Source organism: Rhinolophus sinicus, linkage group LG16 (assembly GCF_036562045.2).
Source record: "Rhinolophus sinicus isolate RSC01 linkage group LG16, ASM3656204v1, whole genome shotgun sequence".
Taxonomy (NCBI): domain Eukaryota; kingdom Metazoa; phylum Chordata; class Mammalia; order Chiroptera; family Rhinolophidae; genus Rhinolophus; species Rhinolophus sinicus.
The window spans coordinates 35,478,238-35,502,066 of record NC_133765.1 but is presented as its reverse complement, the minus strand read 5'-3'; the positions used below and the strand labels follow the sequence as shown (position 1 = coordinate 35,502,066).

The 23,829-nt window shown below is 50.3% G+C and overlaps 1 protein-coding gene across 3 annotated transcripts; it reads left to right on the top strand.

Moving 5' to 3' along the window:
* Nucleotides 1–73: 73 nt before the first annotated feature.
* CCDC92 (coiled-coil domain containing 92) lies at nucleotides 74–23,162 on the top strand. 3 transcript variants are annotated; one of them, XM_019748746.2, is made up of 5 exons: nucleotides 251–555; nucleotides 998–1,160; nucleotides 18,647–18,793; nucleotides 19,326–19,367; nucleotides 21,780–23,162. In XM_019748746.2, exons 3-5 carry the CDS (start codon nucleotides 18,664–18,666, stop codon nucleotides 22,553–22,555), a joined length of 948 nt encoding a protein of 315 aa, XP_019604305.2. In that variant the 5' UTR covers nucleotides 251–555; nucleotides 998–1,160; nucleotides 18,647–18,663; the 3' UTR covers nucleotides 22,556–23,162. The 3 variants fall into 3 exon arrangements, with proteins under 3 accessions (XP_019604304.2, XP_019604308.2, XP_019604305.2); XM_019748745.2 differs by lacking the exon at nucleotides 998–1,160 and having other exon boundaries at nucleotides 74–555; XM_019748749.2 differs by lacking the exons at nucleotides 251–555; nucleotides 998–1,160 and adding an exon at nucleotides 89–216.
* The last annotated feature ends 667 nt before the right edge of the window (nucleotides 23,163–23,829 follow it).

The window sequence follows — 23,829 nt, the reverse complement described above, 5'->3', positions numbered from 1 at the left end:
ACCCCCACCCCGCAGGCCCGGCGCGCGCGCGCTCCCGCTCGCCGGCCTCGCTCCTCCTTCCTCCGCCCCGCCCGGGCCCGCGTTACCCAGGGCAACCGCAGTGCGGCCGCACCTGAGCTGTGCGCCTGCGTCCCACCCGCCAGACCCTCCCTCCCTTCGGTCGGTTCCCCTGCCCGCCGCAGCTGCGGGAGGGGGACGTAGCCCCCTCCCCGCGAAGTGAGTATCGATCGGCCTCCCCCGCCCCACCCAGCAAATACAAACCCGCCGCCGCGCCGGCGCCTCGGCCGCCCGCCTGGTCAGCGCGTCCAGGCCTCCCTGCCCTGGCCCTAGCTCCCAGTGTGCACCGCGGCGAGCGCTCGGGTGGGAGCCGGCGAGATGCGCTCGGCGGGTGGCGCCCACTGACCTCCCTCGGCGGCCCGGCCGGGGCAGGGCCGGAGCCGGGAGCCAGCCCCGCCCGCCGCCCCGCCCATGGGCCGCTGGCCCCGCTGCCGCCCGCCCCGAGGATCGCGCCGAGGGGGGGAGACGCCTGAAGGACAGCGACTGCTGCGCCCGCAGGTGAGGCGGGGCCCGAGGTGTGACCGAGTCCAGCCCCGCTCACCTGGCGGTACCTGCGGGGAGGCTCTGCGGGCGGCGGGGTCACCTGTCGGGACAGGAATTCATTGAAATTATTTTTAAAGCCCTCACTGCTGGGGGAGGGTGTCCCCCATCCCATCCCCAGGGCTCGGGGGTGAGGAAGGGTGTCCCCTTGCGGAAACAACTCGGGGGGTAAACGAAGTGCTGGAAAGGAAAGCAAAAGTGAGGCGCAGCGACCCTCGCGCCGGCTGCCTGCAGGGTCTTCCAGCCCGTTGTGCGGAGGCCCTCGCCAGGGCTCCAGTCCAGGCTGCGGACCGGTCGCACCGCGCACCCAAGCCAGTCTGATGGAGCAGGAGAGGCCAGCGCAGGGGCTGCTCCTGCGAGCCTCGGGGTGGGATTGTAGGGTGAGGGATCCGCATTGCAGGTGCACCAGGAGCGCCCGAGGGCCTGGACCTGCTTTGTCTGGGATCCTGTGGGGAGGCGGCCGTCTGAATCCACATCGCCTTTTAAAATGCGTTTACCATCCTCTGGACGTTAGAGACCTTCCCCGATAAGTTGTATTGTCTCCTGTCCTGATAACCGTTTACGTAAGTACTCTACCTTCCAGACTTTCCTGAAGCTCTGATGGGGGCTTTAGTTAACCCTAAATAACTATTTGCTTGTGATTCATGAATTGAGCATAATGCAAATATGCAGCAGAGTTCCAGGCTGGGCTACAGAGCTGCCGTCGGCTCCAGGGCGTTACTACTCTAGTGTATCTAACTTAGGTTTTCATGCTGACCTGTATTGTTTAATTTCAAGCTTTGATGTTTAGCAGTATGATCTACTGCAATGATGAAAATGAAGTGGCCTAAGAGGAAATAACCATCTCTGTAATTTAGGTTGCAGTAACTGGTTTTATAACAAAATACAAGCTACCAGGCTGTAATACTTTAATATGTTACGCATTTCCAGAAATCTACCTGTAAGAGTGTTAAAGCTAGAATTGCCTTTTTAAAAGACTTTTAAGTTTGAAATTTATTTAAAGAACATCGCTATTGTTTTATTAAATGATTTTTTTTTTTTTTTGCACAGTGGAGAACTAGCCTGCATTTTCTTGCCATTGAATTGCAAGGAAAAAGATGCTAACATGTAAAGTGATTTTTACTTTCAAAGATGTTTTGAATTTATATATCTCTTTTGGCTAAATGTTCATCTTATGTGAGATATTTTTGGAAGATTTTAAGGTTTGTGATATATATGTATGTATGTGTGTGTGTGTTTACATATACATGTTTCTGAAAAACCTTAAAATAAAAGTTTTTCTTTGTGCGCATCATGTTATAATTACTCAGTAAATTTGGTTTAGGTTTGTTTAAAATCTAAAGTACAGAACAATTGTGTCAGATTTTTACGGTAGCACATATAAATACATCAATCTAAAACAGGTTTCTTAAAAATTAGATGTTTTGACTGTTGTTTTAAAAAAATGAATCCTTTTACTTATAAGATCATTCATTTGGGTTCTTAACTCCAGCTGATATTCGTTGGGTAAATTCATTTTATCATTACCTAATTGGCGGAGTGCATTTGTAACAAAACTGAGGTGAATGACAGCGTTGATGCTTTCAAGAAATAGTTATTTTTATATTATAAAGTATTTCTCATATTTCTGGCAAGAAAAGGCATGGGCCTCTTTTCTCGCGTCTGGAACAAGGTCAGCCATAGAAAGTTCCTAATACGTAGTGGGCACACGTTTCTTAACTAAGATTAATTTGATCTGCTGCATTGAATACCCTTAAAGGGCAGCCGCTAGGTGCCCTTATGTGCTTCACACACCGAGGGTGCAGTTAGTGTTTGCCTCAGATTGACATTCCAGACTAGTCAGGTAGCTGCCAGTAATGACACCAGTTTTCACATCTCCAGCTTTGATGTTAAAACCTGCAGAAAGGTTTGGGCAGGGAAGTGAATGGGTCCTAACTGTCTTCAAATACTTACGGTCTGACTTGCGCAAAGGGATTCTGTGTATTTAGTCACTGAAGAGGATGATGAGTAGTGCTTATAGGAAGACATTTCACTTTGGCATAAAAGCACAAGTTAGTTGCTTATGATGAGAGCCGTCAGCCGCGGGAAGAGTACGGCGCTGCTTTTCCCCTGTGGATTTCCACATCAGCCGGATCCCATCCATGGGCCGGCATGGCTACCAGGAGGCATCGCCCCGGCCGTGTTGAGGGCTTCTGAGGGGGCGCCTTGGGGCTCCAGTGGACTGCATTGGAGGGCGTTGTGGTTCTTTTTCATTTCTTACGCTGGCTTGTACAGTTGTGGGCATGAGGACACCCGCAGACACCTTCCTTCAGGTTTTCCCTTGGGTAGAAGCCAGCCTGGTGTCAGTCAGAAAGGATTCTAACCCCACTTTGCATTTGTATGGGGCTTGACTGGTGATAAAGCACTCTCACATTCAATGTTTCATTTACAACTCTTTTTAATGATACCTGATTTGTATTTCCTCCTGTGGCTTTCATTTTCTATAATAAACATTTAATCAAGAGGAAAAGTACTCTTTGCTATGAAGGCAAGCAGGAGTCTTTTTAAAACTCTGTAAAAATGGAATGATGTCAGTCATGCTTGTGATAGTCAGCAGGTTGTGAAGGTGAATAGATTTTTTCTTAGCTGAAATGACTCTGAAAGATACTGATTAAGGGCTGGTTCTTGTGCTCGCGCTGCATTTTACTTTCTATTTAGTTCATTACTCAAATATGACTCAACTTTCACAGCAGAAAGTCCAGTCATATCCACCTACAGTAAGTTGCCTTGGACTTTTTTTCAGTATGTCTGCATTGTGTTGTTATATGTAGGCAGCTGAAGGTAAAGCAAAGCTGGGGAGAAGCAGAATTACAGGGCACTGAAAAGATTAGTGAATTGGAGCTTTGTGTCTGAAGAAGAAAGAGACGTGTCCTATTTGTGCTAAGCCAATCTTGGGAATGATAATTTATCAACAATAGGAATGACGATCCATCTGTTACAACAAAGGTTAGGCTCCTGACTGTCAATCACAATACACGTATTAAGTGGGTCAGTGGGGTTAGGACTCCGAGGCCAGGAGCCGAGCAGTTTGCAGTGAACACCAGGGCACCCAGTAAATGCTCCCTGCACAGGCTCTAAGGGGAGCATAATGGTCATGAAGCCACTTGAGTTAAACCAGCATCTGACCTCCCCGATTTAGGAAGAAATTAGAAGGAAAAAAACAATTCTGAATGCATGTACTTAATTTTTTAAAAACCCTTTTAAAAATACTTCCTCTCTTTTGTTCTTTAGCGACGAGTTAGTCTCACGCTTTGTGCCTCTTGTCCACCAGCTGAATTTGGGTGTCATCACTTAAATTAGACAAAGATGCTCAGACTTAGTTTGAAAAAGAAAAACACTATTATACTTTATGCATGAAGGGAAAAGATCAGAATATCAGGTTCTCCTGGCCAACCAAAAAACAACCGAAAAAATAAAACCTTCCAAGTATTTATTCCTTCAGGGGAAAACAAAAATCACAGATGCCACTGTAACTATTATAAGCAGGACAACAAATTTTCAAGTAAGGCAGCCAGTTAGAAAGCAGCCTTTTTAGAGGTTAAAGGTTATGTTTTACGGCTCCTCACCACAATCTCTGAAGGCATTGCACAGATGTCTTAAAAGACTTCTTTGTTAATCAGAACACAGGAGTTTATATTTTTATGCAAGTCTCCACACTGGAGAGCAGACTGAGACTGAAACTTTCATGATCATTCCCAGTTTACCACTTTATCAGAAATAACTTTATGAAGCAAGAAGTGTCCACTCTTCTGTAGCTGTAAGAAAAAAGGAACAAGTTTCCTCCTTTTTTCGAAGATTCTATTGGCCAAATTGCCGTGACTGAGCAACCTGGAATGCTTAAAGCTTCAAATAAGGGCGAGAAAGCAGGCAGAAGAGCACTTCGCATACATGATATTTCAGGCACATCGTACCCTGCTGCAGTTTTGTTGCCTCTTTGGCAACACTTAATACATTAAATTAAGATCTGCAGAAGATTCGTTATTTTCACTCTTCAGATTTCCTTCCCAACCTGGTTCTAAATGCACCCTGTGGTCTTATTTACTGGACAGGTGAGAGGCTTTATAAGGCATCCTGTTGAGCCCACTTTCTTATGTGACATTGCTTATTCATTGCTGCCACATATAAATGATAAGTCCCAGTATTCTTATAACACTGCTTTCCTTAAAGTTGCACGTTTTACCCACAGAGTATCATTATACTCTGAAAGGACCAAGTTTGGAGTAACGCGGGTGTAAAAACACTGGTTCCCCAAGTTACACTTCCATCACTGTCACAGCATAATCATCCACGGATGGCCCTGTTTTTCCATGGGCTTCCAATCTGACTTTCTGGTGATGCACCAGTTAGGAGGTTCTTTTAACCCCTCTCTCTCCAGCCGTCACACGGACCAACCCAGGTGACAGGCACTGCCCTTATTTCTCCCTCGTGTTGCTGGCACATGGGATTAGAAATACTTGTTTTGCGCATTTATAAGAAAATGAAGAAAGGTTTGTTGTTTTGGTTTTTACTTTTATGTTCCCACAGACAAGAACATAGCAGGGTTTTAGGTGTGGCACATCCTTTCCAAGGAGGGGCCAAGCTTTGGCTTCCATAGGGAAGCATCTTTATCGTTTAGTTCAGTCCTGGTGACCAGACCAGAAGGTTCCGGTGGAACAGCAGCACCTCTCAGCTTACCGACATGCCGATGACACAGAGGCAGGTGAGGGGGAACCAGACTTTGCTGACAGGGAGGAAGGACATGGAACCCTCCGTCAGCTCTGCATTGTGTGGTGGCTTTCAAGGGACGGATTCTTTCCCGTCAAGAAAGCAGTCGAGTCCATTTGTGACTGAAAGGTGTATCAGTCTAGTAAGGCTGTGGCGTTAGGACCTAGTCCAGAGGTGGGCAAAGGCAGGCTTTTTAGGGGGAGACAAACTAAGAATCTAAGAGCAAAGAAAGCTAGAGGTGAGGCCTTGGAGCCCGTCGGTGTGAGTGCTGTTTGGAGGTGCTGTGGTGTCTCCTGCGTGGTTGTAGGCTAGAATTCAGAGTAGCCATGGACGGTCCCTGACTAATTCTAGAACGCGGCACTGAACTCAACCCGCCGGCAGGCTGTGGTCAGAGTAGAGTGACTTTCCAAGAAGGCTCCAGATGCCACAGGATCTTCCTGTGCAGGTTACCATCCCAAGTCTGAAACTCAAGTGAAAAGCGGATTGTCCGTCCCTGCGCGAAGTTAGAAGTTGTCAGGCAGGTGAGGCCAGTGTCTTCCTCCTGGGGTTGCCGTGTGTCCTGGGCACACTGGTATTCCGCCCGCAGAACTGTGCAGTCCCTGCAGCAGGGCTGAAGTGACACTGTGGACTGCAGATCCCCAATGTGGACCTACTGACCCAGGTTTCCTGCACCTGTGAGTGACATGCACTGACTTCCCAGGGACAGAACACAGCTCCATCGAGCGCAGTAACGTTCCACCATTGGGGGAGGAACCAGAAGCCTCAGAAGCCTCCTCGGTGCTAAAGGGCCTGGGACACACACAGCCTCAAATGGGAGACGGGCAGGTAAAGGAGGATGGGCTCAGGTGCCGCGGTGGGCCAACCTTCCTGGGTTCCCCTTCCCCAGCCCCCGCACGTGGTGTAGACCTCGTGAGGATTGAACGTAGGTTAGTACGTGAGCAGCCGCGTCTCATATCCCGATAGCTGCAGGCACAGGCCCGCGTCCGCAGCGGGCACTTCAGAACCTGCGCTGCTCAGTCTTCCCATCCGGGTGATCCTCCCCTCAGAGGAGCACTGGTTCCCCGGCCTGTTGTAACGGGCCTGGTAAACTTCCAGAGATAAAGACACAACATCGATGACGATGGTCAGTTTCCGGCCATCACCACATTGTCCTGGTGATGTGAGCGGTCCCCAGGCTTTTAGAATTCAGGGAACAGGGCGTTTTCTAGCTGGGGGTTCTAAAATGAAGATAAAGAACTAGCTTCCAAATTGAATAAAGTCAGCTTTGCAGAAACTCGCTGCATTGTCCTTCTTTCTCTCATGTCATCACGACCAGGAAAAGCACCATCACAGCTCAGCATGAGTGTTTCCTGAATTTCTGACCTCCACTGAGAAGTTCTTCCAGCGTGAACTAAGCCCTCCACTTCCAGGTGACAGAGCCACACCTAGCGTTTGATGCCGTGCCACAGCGTCAGCTCTAAGAATTGACACGGTTAGCTAATGACAGAAATATTCCGTGTAAACCGAGAGAATCCCCAAAGGCCTGCGTGAACGAGCCATTCCCCCCCCCCCTGCCTTAGTCTCACGGCAGTCAGGGGGCATTGCCAAGTCCTCTCACGTTTGCCAATACAAAATGTCCTATCTGATGGGGTGGGTGGGTGTAGAGCAGAGATTGGGTGACATCACCACTAATTCTCAACTGGAGAGAACCCTTTCTTAAAGGACTAGCTCCGATGCCTAGAGACAGGCATTCGTTCTTCTGGGTGCCGGTGATAGCGCAGGAAGCAGACAAGAAGCCTGTGCCCGTGGAGTTTACATTCCAGTAATGCAGCAAAGAGACAAATGACCTGCATTTAGACAGCGATAACTGCCATGAAGATGTGACGTGGGGCGGGGCAATGGCGAGGGTAACAGCAGGTAGAATAAAACGCGGGAGTTACTCCGGGAGCGCGCAGGGACAGGAGGCCATGGCAGGCTCCGCGAGGAGTATGCGGGAGCCGAGGAAACGCGTTTGGATGACTGTCCCTCGTGGAGTCCTCAGGACAGCAGCAAACACAGTTCCAGGCACAGTCTTAAGTGCCTTTACATCTGCGCTGCCCAGTGTGGTAACCGCTAGCCACATGGGGCTATTCAAATTTTAATTCATTCAAATTCAATAAAATGAAAAATTTGTTTTTTCTAGACACCAGCTACATTTCAAATGCTCAGTGTGGCAAGTGGCTACTTTATTAGACAGCAGAGAATGGAATATTCTGTCATCAAAATAAGTTCTGTTGGACAGCGCCTCTTCAGATAAAATCGTTTAATCTTCACAAGCCTAATAAAGTAGGTACTGTTTTCCCATTTTGCAGATGAGGAAAGTGAGGCACAGGAAGTTATATGTAACTTGCCTGACGTTGCGTAGTTAATGAGGGGCAGGGCTGGAGCCCTAGCCTGTGGGGTTAATCCCGACCCTGCTGTGTGGCTGTCGCTCATCTACACAGTCCACTTTCATCTGGACTGCACCCGATGGAGCAGCCCTGGTGCGACCTGGTCATTGGATGCCTTAAGATTCAGCCAAAATTCTGAGCCAAAGGTTAGATCTTTTCCAATGAAAAACATAGGCCTGTGTTAGCACAATCTCTCCCTCCTTAAAAAGAAAAGGGGAGAGGGAGCTACTGTGTGTGTGTGTGTGATCTCAACAAGGCAAATGATCTAAGCTCTCTGAGCCTCAGTTTCCCAGCTCGTCGATTTGGGGAGACAACAAGTACCTATGTCATTGAGCTTTTGTGAGGATTTGGCGAGACAAGGCCTGGACAGCACTCAGCATGGAACCTAGCACACGGTACTCTACATAAATGGCAACTAATGTCATTGTCAACAGCATCATTACTGCTCCGTTCTATAATGGCCACGGGGATGGAACATTCCAGAATGCACAGTGAACAACCAGAACCCACACCTTCTCCCAGAGCTGCCATGAGACGGTCTGGTTGCAAACACCACGTGCTGGGAACTGGAGAGCACTTCTGGAAGGGCCGCGGCAGAAAAGGCCCCTGGAAACATTTGCATTGAGCTCATGTACCTAGCACTTGTAAACTTAGGCAAGTGGCTTCCTCCTCCGAGTCTTAGTTCCTTAAAAAATGGCTATAATTAGGGTTTCCAGGCGGGAATTCCTGCCCATTCTCAGGAAATTGGGGAAATCGGCTCCTTGAACCCAGGTGGTTGGTAGTATCGGCCATCACTTTGTGGAAACGATCGTCATGGAGAACAGAAAACAGTTTTTATCTCGGGATTCGGGAACAGGAAAGCGGAAAAAAATTCCTGAGAATGGGCGGGAATTCCTGCCTGGAAACCCTAGGTATAATCATACCTATTGCATGATGGTTTTAAAAAAATAAGTAATTACCTAGGAGCCTGGTACATAGACACTTGGTAATAATAGGCATAATTGCTATCTTCATGAATAATTTTCAGCTTTTCATGATTAAAAAAATGCCTTTGAGTTTTTTTCTTGCCGAGATGCCTCAGACTGACCCAGAGGCGTCTGGGTGTGAGGTCAGAGCAGGGAGAGACGGGACAGATTCTCATCCCACACCGTCACTGGGAACACCATTAGTGACCCCAGCCTCAAAAAATCACGGGGCACGCGCGCACGCCTCCGCTGTTCCACAGAGATAGGAACTGCTCCGCATTCCTCCACAACCAGCAAGAACGGCGTCTGGCCCTGACAACCCGAGGTGACCGCCCTGCCCCTTACAAAAACTGGGAAGAGAAACAAACTGCGCAGGCTCCCGAGTGGCCGAGAGGCTTCACCTGACCTGTCTCCAGCACAAGGAGCTGAAACACCCAGCCTAGGAATTTTGGACTTCACATGGGAAATCGGGGCCCTCTAAACCAAAACTGCTAAGTTCCCAGCATGTGGCTGCATCGGGGGGTTATTATTAAAAGCACATAAATAAAAGTGGACCCTGAAAGAGTGTGTCATGAACCAAGGATTATAATTAAACCAATTGTGGGAGATTGAGGGCACAGGCAAGAGGGAAACAAAACAAAGACCGTGCACAAATGGGAAAAGTGACTTTTCACAAGGTAAAGGACAATAAAAAGACGAGACTGAATTGCATCCCATCCTTTGAAAAATCCTGCGCCTAAAATAGGGCTCTTGCTCACTTTGCCCAATTTCCCCCGTCCCATAGCTGACAGATCGTCTATGAAATACATCTGTCCTATCTCTTATTTGACTTGTATTTCTTTTCGTTTCTTTCTGCTGGGTTAATGTGCTAATGCCTCATTTATGTAACATGATCCAAATTTGGTTGCCAAGACAAGCTCTAAACTAACCTGCCTACCTTGCATCATTCTCACACTTAACCAGCTTCATCTGGTTCTCAGCCATTGCTCGTTTATTTTACACGACAGATCCTCTTAACGGATCGTATTTTGTGGGGAGTTTTTGTCCTCCCCTGGAACTTAATGTGCGATTCACTGAAGAACTAGAATGTAGGATTCTGGGAATTCTCTCATTCTCTGACACAATAAAGAATCATTGTGAGTGGAAAGAACTTTAGGGGAGTCAGCCTGAAATGTCATCAGTAAAATGTGCCTGATTTATGCAGCACTTGCAGCTCATGGAAAGGAAACTCAAACAAGTGAATAATCAATGCCAGCACGATCAGATCACTACATGGAGAATCAAGGGGTAAAGCAGCCTTAGGTAGACATGCTGAAGCCGTCAAAACGAGTCACGGGAAATGAATACCTAGGTAAATGCCTTCTTCAAAGAATAAGTTCATTTTTAAAAACTGGTACTCAAGCTGTTATTCCATAGAAATAAATCCCCAATTAAAACAAGTATTTTATTAGTGATCACCAGAGGACACATAATTACTAAAATTAAGTGTCTGGCCATGGTGACTTGAGTCACTGAATTGACTATTGTTGGACTATTTTAATCATTTCAAAGATCACTAATGTCCTTCCTGTTTCAACTCTTCTGAAACAACTTGTTTGGGCCCATTCTGGAGACGGGAAGTCAGAGGAGGTGACTTGTTTTTGCTTGATTGCCTCGCTAAAGGATAACGCTGTCCAAAAGCACATGGCTGGGGCCGCCCAGAACTTTTCTGACTATCACAGGACAAAGTCTCGTCTCTTTTTGTAAATGATACTCATCTCAAACACCCAATAAGGGTTGAGCTAAACGTGTTCTATTAGCTCTCATGAAACAACTATTTTACTTCTTCGTAAGTAATAAAAGAAACAATGGCTAAATTAAAATGAAGAGAACTTCAGTTAACAATACCTTTCTTTCCTTAAAACCTATACTATAATTAGGCCCACAAAATGGATAAAAGAAGACCTATCAGTTAAATCAATTGAAATGGTTCATCTGTTTGGCAAACCATATAGAGAGAGGTTTTGAAAGCAAGTGAACACGTTTTCTCAGCCTCGGAAATACAGTTTAGGTAGTGAGCAGCAAGCACTAAGATTAAGTCTCTCCTACTTCATTAGTGTGAAAAGACAGTCTGGCATTTGGGTGACTGTATCTTTTAGTTACCAACTAGTGGACAATTAAAATCTGCAGTAATTGTCCTCAGATGCAGAAATGGAAACACTAAATAAGCAGGTGATATCTGCTTATTTTCCCTTCCATTTACAGGAAACTATCACTGGGTAGAACGATTTGTGTGGTGAGTTGTGAGATATGTATGTCCCTAAATTGTTGGCTCAGGACCATCTTGGTAAATGACAAGCTTGTTAGAAGTTCACAGACGGAACATCTGTTTAGTTGTAAATATTCTCAGCTTATGAAACGAGGCTATTCGGCTGATCCCTGGAGGACAGTCACCCTGGAGGTGGCAGGAGGAGGTCACAGCGAGAGCGGGAAGGGCCACGCAGAGCCACCCCAGCCCCACTGGCCACTTGGCCGCCTCCTTCCATAGGGGCAAGTTTTAAGATTTCCTCTTTGAAATAGAAAGTGCTGAGCCGACTGTGCTGGCATCATGCCCAGACAGCAGTCCCTCCTGGTTGGGAGATGAGGTGCTGGGGTCCTGCCTCCTGCAGTGGGGGTGAGGTGAGCCACAGGGTGTGGGCTTTCTGGCGCTTGCCACCCAGTTTTCCAGGAGGCCCAGGGCACTTCCAGAAGGTACCATTCCAGACCGTGGGAGCTCATGCGTTTGCCCACCTTGGCCTGCCCAGCCTACTTAGAGACACTTTAGACAACCTGAAACACAGACTGGCTTTCTTCCTGGGACATTTTCGCACAGAGGGGCCAAGCCCCTCCCAGTGTGCAGACACGTGACATGGGTTTTAAATAGAAGCCAAATAGAAACTCTTAAAGTATGAGCTCATCAGACTGCAGAGAACACGGTTAATAGGCCCATGATGGAGGCCTCCGGTGGCTGCTGACTTCCCAGACAGCCACGGATCGTATTTCCATGTCTAATTGCAGTGTCTCTAATCACATCTATTACGACTCTAATGTCAGGCTGTACGTTCTTCCAGAAGGAAATGGCTGTCAGCATCTAAAGAATTGTTGATGGATCTTGTGTTGTATGATGGATAATGTCAGAGAAATACAGGATGTGTCATGCATGGGGTCGGGAAGTCCTCGTGCAGGGCACAGTCACCTCTGCATACCTTGGGGACGCTAAATTGCTCCTTTTGTAAAAAGTGCCTTCCTAGTAAGTCCTCTGGGTTCTGGCAAACTGATCACAATGCTGGCAACCATAGACGACTCGAACGCTAATTAAAACACATGATACCACTTCACTCGTGGTTAGTTAGTGATTCTCTTTTTAAAGAGAAATCGCTTTATAATTTTTTTGACTATAAATATATGTTCACTAACGAAGCTTTAGGTCGTACCCAAATAGAGGTGTTTTCTTTTAAGGAAAAATCACCCAAAATTCACTGTCTAGAGATAAGTGCTTTTAACTCTTTGCTGTATAACATCCTAGAGTTTTTATCTACTTATACATACAAAAGTGTGGTATTCCACTTTGTAATGCTGTGCATTCTTTTTAGCAAAATGTTTCTGTAGTGATTGTTGAATGCTTATACTTCTTAAAATGATGTCCTTTTTCTTGGTGCCCTCACTCTTGGGGATGCTCTGATAACTGACTCGTTGAATTTCTTAAATACAAGTACAAATAGGACTTGCAGGCTCCTACAACTCCAGTTTCTTTATCCAGGATGGTTGTGAATTCAGGGTGACCTCGGTATTCGTTTTCAGAGAGGGTAAGTTTCCTTTCTTCTAAAATCGGGTATTTTGGATTGAGAGTTGATGGCCTAATTAGCCTTGGACCTTTTTTAGCTTCTCGTAAAGTACTATAGATTGTTTCAGACTAAGAAGTAGGTTTTACTGTCCCTTAGGGCACCTTGCTCTGCCTTGCTTCCCTGAATGGCTCCTCTCCAGTGAAAATGGAAGATAAAGGCCAACAGAAATTGCTTCTGTTTGCTTTTATGTTTCCCTCTTTGGAAGCAACTGGAATATGTTTGCTAGCTCATTTCTACACTTAGATGATACTCAGGAAATGCCCTAGGGTGGCACTAAGTAAACAACCTGGAGATCTATTTATGTAACTATTGACCGACAGTTACATAAAATCGTACAGCTAACATTTATTGAGCACTTACTATATGCCAGACAACAGAAGTGATTGCATTCAGCACTTAAAACAACCCTATGAGTTAGATATTATGATTTAGGTGACAAGATAGGGTTCGGATTTCACCCCAAACACAGCCTAACACCTCAAGGGTGTCCATTCTGCTTTTATCCCGTTTTGCTAAGGAACTCTTTTTTTGGCTTCCATTTCTTGTCTCAATAGAAAGAGGTGTTGGTATCGCTGATTTGAAGGTTTCTTCCGTGTTCAACATTTTCTGAGTCCACGGATCTGCTTGGAAAACCCCCTCCCTGCTAGGAATCATCTGCTCTCCTCCATTTCATCACCACACGGCTGCCTTGGTCCCTTGGCCAGCCTTCCTTTTCTCGATGGCAGTGCTTCAGCTGCAGGACACCAGAGCAGCACAGAAAGTTCCCACAAAAAAGCCACAAGGTCCTTATCACAAAACACTGCAACGCTCCTGCAGTCTGTTCAGAGCCGGGCAGCTCCTGCCGGCCCATCGGCCTTGTGGAAAGCACTCAGGGAGGGCAGCGGACTCCAGGTCTGCTCGTTCACAGCCCGAGAGAACCAAATGTGAACGGGTCATAACTTATTCATGACTGGAATCTAAAATAGCTTGTTATAACTAATTCACAGCTCACGTGGGTACCGGAGTGCTATTTTTTCAGACACTAAAATTATCACCCTATTTCTATGTGTTTTGTGCGGAGCAAAGCGATAAGTCTGCTTTTGATTGCACAGGAACAAAGAAATTTCCCATTTTTAAATGGTGAGAGCCTTTCCCATCAAAGCTGTTCCATTTCTTTCAGTCCAAGAAAAGTGGTCCAGGGGTACTTGAACGTCTTGCCTCTGGCATGTCAGGAAGTGGTGGGTGAGGTCCCGTTCCAGTCAGTGCTGCCACCAGGCTTTCTGACGAACACGATGCAGTTCCTGCTGGACGTCCACTCGGCACCATTATGAAGCTGTAGCAAATTATCCGATGCCCATGCATAATGCGAGTCCAGATGTGAAGAATGGGGGTGAACTGGGCAGGGAGGCAGCCAGTGGTTTGCCGGGAGCATTCCAGACAGAGGGAACGAGGTGTGCAGAAGCCCTGGGCTGGCAGGTGTGGCCGATGCCGGGGCGGGGCGGACAGCAGTGTGGATGGGACCCGAGGCTGGCGAGGGGACAGGCTGAGCTGGCGAGGGGACAGGCTGAGCAGGCGGGGCCTCTCCGAAGGTGTGGCTTGATCGCAAGAGCATCAAAGGGCTGTGACGTGATCCAAGTCGTGTTTGAAGATGAAAACGTAGGCAAGATCTGTGCGTGTGTGTAGGAGAGCCGCTAAAGAGAAAGGAAGGTATGTGTTTGAAGGGGGAAGACGTGAGTCTGGCTGGGGCTCCTTCCCACTGTGACCCCGGGGCTGTTTCTGACAGCTGGTGGCCCAGTGGAGAACAGCTTATTGCTGACTCAGCCCCCAGAGGGCTCCTGTCAGCCCGTCCTGGGAGATGAGGACAGCGTGTGTGGCTCTGGCTCTTGGCTGGGACCTGGAATCCAGAGGATCAGGACACATATACAGTGCGATGGGCACTTGTCCTTTTGTCGTGAAGCAGCACTGTGCTTTATAAAGGCTCTGTGGGTGCCCCGCCCTCACCTGAAGTCCTGAAAAATTGGCTGGTGTTAAAAGCATGCGCAGGGGTATCTTTCAGTTGTCGAGTCTCACCTGGGCACCAAGCGCAGGTGGATCCTGCCTCCCTAAGACGTGCTGTTCCAGGTGGTGACAGCGCCCTGGCTGGCGGCGTGCTGGGGGATGCCGCGTTCCCTTCCCAGCTGCCGTGTGCCATGCCATGCTCATTTCCCATTTCAGAGCTTTAGAGATGGACGTATACATTTTGGAAAGCATCTGAATTTCTGCGTGAAACAAATCGACCGCAGCCTTCAAGCTTCTCACCCATACAACCTAAGGGCGAGGGAAAGCTGCAAGCCTCGGAGGCAGCGTTTCTTGATTTGTGTTTCTCTCGTCAGGAGGATACTCCTGCTCTTCCTCAGAGGGGTGTTGTGAGAACACGCGACATAAGTGATGGGTGAGCTCTTGTGCTCGTACAAGTGGAGATGGCCCATAAATACCATTGCGATGTCATCACTTATACATTAATGTCCTGAACAAGGAAAGAACATTACTTTTGAGTTAGGAGGAGAAGTGGACTTGAGCTACTGACAGGCCATTTGTCCTCGGGCTGCACCAGAGCAGAGCAGGAGGTCAGGGCTCAGTCTGTCCGAGAACTGTCGTTCCAAGCACGTTATCCCCAGGGGACAATGTTAGCATCTCTCCTCGCCCCGGGGTGCCGTGTTGGCCAGGCTCCCATCTCTATAGAACCCATCTCCACAGAATTTGGAATGGAATCTCTTTTTCCAGTGTTCATTTTATGAACAGAGCGAAGAGTAAGTTAACGTAAATTTAATAACCCAGAGAGTTTACCACGGGAAAAAACACATATGCAGCTTCATGTCCGAATCACGTCAAGGTCGCCTGTTCAGCAGGTCACCTCCTTTTGAGGTTTTGGGGAGAAAAACTGGCAGAGCTGTGCACGTTCATCTGTGTGGGGCCCTAGCGTGACGGTGCGGGGCGCCCCTCTGTGCGGCTTTGGGCAGCGTCTCCCAGGGGAGGGCAGGACCAGGGCCCCGGCCGCACTGCCTTTGGCCGAGCGAATGACTGGGACATTGCCAACGGCTCCCTGCGATGCTTAGAAACGAAACTGGATTGCCTCAAGACAAAACGCCATGACACCAAGAGCTCACAATTGGTAGGATGTGCCCTCGTGACACAGAAAGTGCGGGGCTGAATTGTATACCTGAAATCTATGTAATTTTACTAACAATTGTCACCCTAATAAATTTAAAAAATAAATTAAAAAAAGAAAAAAAAAAAGGAAGTGGGTGCAGTGAGGGCACAGAAAAAAAAAAGTAGAAAAAAAGAAAATGCGGGGCTGGGCTGTCACCTTCCATGACTGGGTGACATCAGCTGAGGTTGGGCGAATGCCTTTACTGGAACAGGAGGCACTCTTCATCCGGAGGGGATGCCCTGCGCTTTGACCTTCATCCATCACACCGACCCTTGTAGTGAAGGGTCAGGAACCTCCTCCTCGCCTCTGACTCCCACAGTATCTCAGCGATCAAGCCTGAGTTAAGCCTCTCAGGCCCGACGCCGTTTCTTCCTCCAATGAGCTACATCTCTCAGCTGCGTCTCCTGGGCCTAAACGGGACGCAGCTTCTGTAGCTTCATTCATGTCAACTTACTGGAAGGATTGAGTCATTACGGTGATTACCTGTCATCAGTAGCTGAGGGTAAGAAATTAAAATGTCACCTTTTAAGCGGCAGCAGCTCTCTGTCAGTGATACTGTTAAGCTTTTGAGCTGATGAGAAAATAACTTGGTACTTTGGAGACCATTGGGAGATGGGACTTCCTTCTTCGGACCCAAGAGGACCTGTCCTGTTCGTGTATATCCAACAACTGGAGAACGCCCCGTGCAAATGAGAACCTCCTCATTTGTGACTCTAAGGTCAACATGAGCTTGAAAAAAGGGAAGCCAGCGCCAAGTGAAATATCACAGGGTTGAAAAGCCCTTGGCGTCCAGCTGTCAGAGCTCCCGACGCGCTCAGGTCATCGAGGCTCCCGTGCTGGCTTTGCGCACTAAGCAACCACCGCTCTTGTGCCTGGTGCTGCTTCGAGGCTGCCTGCCCGTGGTAATGCGCAGCTGCAAGGGCATGTTGGAGTTTCTGCAGTTACAACGGTGCACAAAGTCGCCAATTCATCACGGCAGTTACGATGTGAATACTTATTTAAATCACAAATTTGTTACAAATAAAATTTCATACCACACTATGGTGGAGTGGGGTGGCTGCCGGGTTACCTTTTTCTCCCCTCCCTATGGTAGATGACAGAAGCAGGAATGGGCACACTTCATTTGTACGATCAGGCTGGACAAAACTGTTGGGAAATTTTGTTTGCTTGCAGCGAAGAGTGCCTGTCAATCAAGCAGGAAGCGTGGGAACAAAAGCCCTTCATCCACACTCAGCAGACGGCCCCTGGGGCCCACTGTCTAACAAAACGCTGAGTATGGAGCAGCTGTGACAAGCCTGGAGTATGTGGAGGTGGGGACGCACTCACACTCGGGCCATCACAAGCCATGAAGGGCCAGGAGTGGATAACCTAACCCAGTCTGGGGGGCCAGTGCCAGGAGTTTGTGGTCACAGCAGGGATGAGTTTGGGGGTGGGGCATTTCCCAGGAGGGAGCTGTGTGATGGAAACTCAGCCCCGCCATCATCTGCAGCCAGATGCAGGTAGAGGTCACAGCCTGGGAAGACCAGTCAGTTTCAGAGACATCACTGGCATTTATGCAACCAGTTCCCTCTTGTCAGACTTGGAGTTTGTTTCCAGTCTTTTCTGACTAAACTGCAGTGATGACCATTCTCACAGCCACACCTTTTTACACAGAAGTAATGGCCTCCCTCTGGCGGATTCCTAGAAATGAAATTGCTAAGTCGGAGGGACGATGATTTGAAGGTTCCAGACACACTGCGCCATATCGCTTCCCACAACACGGCTGACCGGTTAGCCAGCCACCCCAGATGGCACTTTGTTCCCTTAGCCGCTGCTCTTTCCCTTGCCAGCTTCCCCGAACGGATGGCCTGTCTTACATCACCTTCTCCCTTTGCAGGACAGGTCAGTGTTGACTCCGCTTCTCAGGCCTTACCCGTCGCACGCGCTTTCCTTCTCTGTGTTTCTTCACTTTCCCTTTGCAGCCTGTGGCCTGAGATGATCTCATGTGAATGAAAACCTGTGTCCTGAGTTCCAGGGACCAACTATTCTAAGCTCCAGAGCTGGGGCGTTAAGGAAGAGTGACGGGTGTCGCCCTCCCAGTGTGGTGACAGCCCCTGGGGGTGTTGTCGTCTCCAGAGCCATCACAGATGAGCCACATGCTGGTAGCCCTTTGAGAAGTGGCGTTTCCTCCAGCGAGGCCTCTGACATAATAAATTAGGAAAAATGCACTCTGAGGCTTTGCACTTACAAGAAGCATTTATAAACAAACAATCCACATTTGGTCCCTTGCCTTGTTCAGTGCTGGCAGAGCATCTTGAATTACTCTGGTAGCTCTTCCAGAAAGACCGACTGACTTCACCGCATTTCTCGAGTTACAGTAAAGGCAGAGGATCTGAGGCTCCGTGAGTGGCTGATGACTGATGATGGCTGAAGCCACGGTGCGGGGGTGCAAAGTGGGGGGCAGACTCCTGATCCTGCAGGCACCAAGCGCCCCTGTGAGATCATTCTTGGGAGGTTCCCAAGAAGTATTGGGGGCTCAGCTCTGTGAAATCCAGGGGCTTCCCTCCGAGTCCCACCCGCGTCTTCCCCTGACTCACCTTGGCCAGGTCAAGACACCATTTTGAGGACATGTTCACCCCATGTCCCAGGCGCCTGGTTTTCCTGTGGGGTGGCAATCGGTGCTTACCTTGTTAGAGAACTCTTTCGAGAGTTTCTGGTCATGGTCTGTTGAGTTAGGTGGCCGACGGAGAGGCCAGGGTTTGGAGTCGGGGTCCTGGGTTTGCTGTATTCTTCTATCTGGAGCTGGGCCTCATGCTGCCCATGACCCCACAAAGCCGAAGAGGGCAGTGGGTAGGCAGCGTCCTTACCCACCCTGTGACCTTCATTGTCAGGGACAGCGACCAGGGTCTGTATTTCCCACAGGTCACCTGGATGCCAGCATGGCAGCCACGAACCTGGAGAACCAGCTGCACAGCGCGCAGAAGAACGTCTTGTTTCTGCAGCGGGAGCACGCCAGCACGCTCAAGGGCCTGCACGCCGAGATAAGGCGGCTGCAGCAACATTGCACAGGTGCCAAGGGGCCCCACGAGCGGGCGGCAGGTCTGCCGGGGACTGTGGTGCAAAGCAGAACCCTTACCAGGGCACGGTCAGACGGTGGCCGGCTCTGCAGGCTGAGTGAGGGGATTTCACCCTCCTGGAGTCCGAGGGCATGCCGCACCCCATCTGCGGATCGCACGCTCCGCTCCGGGCAGAAAGCTGCAAAGCCTTTCTTCACCTACCGAGGACTTAAAAGATCAAAGTGCAGTGGTTAGAATTTGCAACACATTTTGCACCTGATAACCAAGGTGTAACATACAGAGCTAGCCACTTGCTGACTGTGGGTGCTAGGTATGTTTTAGGGGAAAACTGGGCCCCCTGGGAACCCTAGTGAAAACAGTGGCTGCTGCTAGTAGTTTCTGCTGTCCTCATGCTTCCCGCTCAGCCACCTCTGTCCGGGCAGGAAACAGGGCTGATTGTGGGAGTTGGGGCTGCGTCTCCAACGCCGAAGAAGCTGGTGAAGTATCTGTAACCACACAATTAACGTCTGTGCTTTCCTTTTTAGATTTAACATACGAGCTGACACTCAAAAGTTCAGAAGAGACAGGTAAGAACTTCCTCCCCACAAGTCAGCGACGGTGTGTTTCCTGTGGGGCATATGTTGGCGCCCCTTGTTTCCCTGAGAAAACACATTTGCTGTAAGAGGTGAACACGTGGCCTAAGAAACAGTGGGAGGGAAGTTTGGAGCCCTGGGTGTGACGGGGGCCAGTGGGGCAGGGGCAGTAGCTGCTTTTATTTTCTTCTAACTGACACATATATTTGGAATGCCTCTTACATGCTTTTCTGGATTCTCTGATTTTCTATGGTGAATATGCATTCCTTTGTAATCAAGAAATAGGGGGCGGCCGGATGGCTCAGTTGGTTAGAGCGTGAGCTCTGAACAACAGGGTTGCCGGTTCGATTCCCACATGGGCCAGTGAGCTGCACCCTCCACAACTAGACTGAAGACAACGAGCTGCCGCTGAGCTTCCAGAGGGGGGGCCGGATGGCTCGGTTGGTTAGAGCGGGAGCCCTCAACAAGGTTGCCGGTTCAATTTCCACATGGGATGGTGGGCTGTGCCCCCTGCAACTAAAGATTGAAAATGGGGACTGGACTTGGAGCTGAGCTGCACCCTCCACAACTAGACTGAAGGACAACGACTTGGAGCTGATGGGCCCTGAAGAAACACACTGTTCCCCAATATTCCCCAATAAAAAAATTAAAAAAAAAAAAAAGAGAAATGCCCAACCTCAATCACAGTAAGATAAATGTAAATTAAAATTTAAAAAAAATAGGTACGATTTAACCCAGGAGGAGGAGGAGGGCCCCTCCTCCCCCATGTCCCTCTCAGGTAGCAGAGGCTGTGCTTACTAAATACTGGCTGAGTGAGTGATCAAATTACTAGGTGGCCCCCAAAGGGTCGTGAGAGTCTAGTCCCCCAAACACTTCCCCTCAACCAGAACCCCCCGGGACCCCAGAAGTATCAGCACAGAAGAACAAACACAGGGCCTCTGTGACCTGTCACAAAGAATGGAGTGGGGATTTAGAAAGTGCAGACTCTACCTGAGTCAGGACCACTTCTGCTCAGCAGGCTTTGCACTGATTACTCATGAGTGCGCCCAGTTGTCACCTCCACGCGGCCTAGCGCCCTGCCAAGCACTGTTTCCTTTGTGTTGGTCGTATTACAGTCTCCTGCTAGAGGTGGGGTCTGGGGACAGGAGCCCACCCTCAGGTGCCTCCCCTGCCCCCACAGCCTCTGGGCCAGAAACTGGGCCTCCAGGGACTCAGAACAGTCCCCTCCAGTTGGAGACCCCTGCTGTCTGTCACAGAAATCAGGGCATCCTCATTTCCTGTCCCCTCTTGGCTCAGGCTAATCTGTCTCAGCCCTGAGTCCCAAGGCCACCTCCACCACCCGATCAGCCCCTTGTCGGTGGCAGGGGCCCGTGGAAACGGCTGGCACGGGGTGTCCCGTGGAGGTGGTAAGAAAGCCTCCGTGGTCCCGGTGGGCGCATCTGCCCTCTGTATGTGGAAATCACTGCTTTCCCCTAGTGCACGCAGAGCTCGCCCATCCAGTGAAGCTCTGAGCGCACGGCTGGGAAATACAGACTCCTGGATTCCCTCCCCTGGAGTTGATTCCGAAAGTCCGGGAGGGGACCCAGGAATCTGTTTAAAAAGTGCCCTTGTGATTGACTGCTCAGCGTAGCTATGCAAATACGGCCTCAGGTGATAGAGCGCAGCTGTTGCACGGAAAGACGGAAACATCTAGAAAAGGTGTGTGCAGAGGAAGTGGAGCAGAGCTTCCTATGGAAGAGTGGAGGAGAACTGACAAAGCAGGAGGCTCTGATTTGCAGGAACAAACGTCCGCCAAGAGCAGCTCTGGAGTCTAGGGGAGGAGGGCTCAGGCCCACGCGCTCCCTCCTGGGGACCCGAAAAGTCAGACCCAACAAGCGTCAGTCCACATAGCCCTGGACTCCGGCCTCCTGCCGCCCCGAGGCGCTGTGGCGAGTCCTTTAATATCTCTGACCCTGCAGCCTCATCTCACAGGTGCCCACGCACGTAAGTGCCCACCTGACCGCCAGGGCCTCCTGTCTGCTCGGCCACTTCAGAGTTTTTGTGCTTCAAACATGGGGACGTTTTACGGTTGTCCTTCAGAACAGAGCTTGGCATGGAGCCCGCATTCTGGAACCATCACCTGAGCACACAGGTGACCTGCTAACTGTAGTCCTAAGTGTTTGGTGAGGTCAAAAACTCTGAAATTGCCTGTTTCAGCGTTAGCGGTTTTCACATTTGGAGACATTCTTTTATACACTAAACCAGAGAACTAAGAGCCCCGCCCCGTCTCCCGTCTTCACTGAGGGGAGGCAGGGTCCCGTCAGTGCCCAGGGTCGGACCTCAGCGGGAGCAGGACACCCCACACTCAGGACGTCCTGCCGCATCCGCAGTGGGCTCTTCACCTGCTCCCTCCCCTCGTTCTTCTAGGAGAAGGGTCGTCTAGAAGCAGCGAACTGAAGAAAAGATGTGACGAACTGGAAGCGCAACTGCAAGTCAAGGAGAAAGAGAACCACGAGCTGCTGCGGGAGCTGGAGCAGAAGAACGCCATGATCACCGTGCTGGAGAACACCGTCCGCGAGCGGGAGAAGAAGTACCTGGAGGAGTTGAAGGTTAAGAGCCACACGCTGAACATGCTGTCCAGCGAGCTGGAGCAGCGGGCCGGCACCATCGCCTACCTGACCTCGCAGCTGCACGCCGCCAAGCGCAAGCTGCTCGGCTCCAGCGGGACCTGGGACGGCAGCCCGTGCGGGAGCCCCGTGCTGGCCGGCTACAAGCCAGCCCCCCCCAGAGACAAGCTGCCCGAAACGCCCCGCCGCCGCATGAAAAAGAGCCTGTCTGCTCCCCTGCACCCCGAGTTTGAAGAGGCCTACAGATTTGGGGGCGAGAGCCGGAAACTTCTTTTGCGGGAAGCCGTGGATGCCATGCCTGACCCCACTCCGTTCCTGCTGGCCCGGGAGCCGGTCGAGGTCCACCTCGTCAAAGAGAGGCCCCTGGTCATCCCCCCCATCGCATCAGACCGCAGCTCGGGCGAGCAGCACAGCCCAGCCCGCGAGAAGCTGCACAAGGCCCACGTGGGGGTGGCACACCGGATCCACCATGCCACCCCGCCACAGGCCCAGGCCGAGGTGGAGACACTGGCGGTCGACCAGGTGAACGGAGGCAAGGCTGCCAGGAAGCACTCAGGGACGGACAGAACTGTGTGAAGCCTGCCCGGCGGCCGCACCGGCTGTCCACGCACTGTGATCGCCACTCGGAACAACTCAGCCACTCCCTTTTCGTTTTGTTTGTAATTTCCATGCATGCCAAATTTTTTTCACACCTCCTGCTCCACCTGCTCCCTCACTGACACCAGAATAGGACTGTGCCCCCTGCTGCACAACACGTATTTACTAACCGCCGTGGCCTAACGCCTGTGTGCCCAACGGCTTGCTTCTGATCCCACTCCGTGTAGCTCAGTGCACACGTGGGCAGCGCGCAGGCCACAGGCTGCATTGCTCCTCGATGCTAATGAAATCAGATAGCCACACGCCTGCGTACACAGCCGGAGCCACACATACCCCCGACCTTAGCCCTCCGGTTTCCAGGGCAGCCTGTGGGGAGCAGCCCCTGCTCCGGCCCGGAGACCCCGTAACCTCCCGACACAGCTTTCCCAGGGCGGCACTGTAAGCGAGCAGCTCTATGTGTATGTCACGGAACTAAATAAGATGACGTTATTCCTCATCTCACCACAACCTGAATGTGTGTTCATATTTTTTGTTAGTTTTATCCAAAATGTTCAAGAGCCCAACAAACTTTATTTTCTAAACCTGCCTTCTTTCTGTTCTGTGTCTTTTATTAAACCACCTGAGGGAGGGCCTAGGAGGAGGCTAGTTGGGGGAGAGAAACAGCAAGATTCCTCCACCCCTCCCTGTTACTACTGCATTCTTGCCCTGGGAAGGTGGGGGGTTCACTTCCGGAAAGAGGAGGTCCCGTTACCTCTCACTGCCCAGGGCCATCCCTTAGCGCGGTCTGTGCTCTGAAGTGCTGGCAAAGCTACTTTTGTTCGTTTCTGGGCCCCTGCCCTGTGTCCTGTTAGCCTGGCCCCTCCCTCAAAGAGGAAAGCCACAGCTCACCTCCCGTCGGGCCTGGCCAGGGCTCCAGGCTGGCCCCGTGGCATGCACAAAGAAGGGACACCCCGTAGCTGCTGGTCCTGGGGTTCTAAGTTGCGCCTAACCCCACAGACCCAGGCAGGGTGGGGGCAGGAGCTCATGCAGGAATTAAACACCAAGGTCAATGGCCTCACCCACACGCTGACAGGCCGGAGCCAGAGCCCAGCCAGAGGGCTCTAAAGGGGGGAGGAGGGGCTGTGGGTGACTGGCCACCTCTGCTCTGTGCCTGGCACCACCAGCCCATGGAAGGGGGGCTCTGCCTGAGCCCACCCAGCCCCTGGGCCTTGTACCCCACACCTCAGCAGACAGATCTTTCCCCAAAGAGGCAT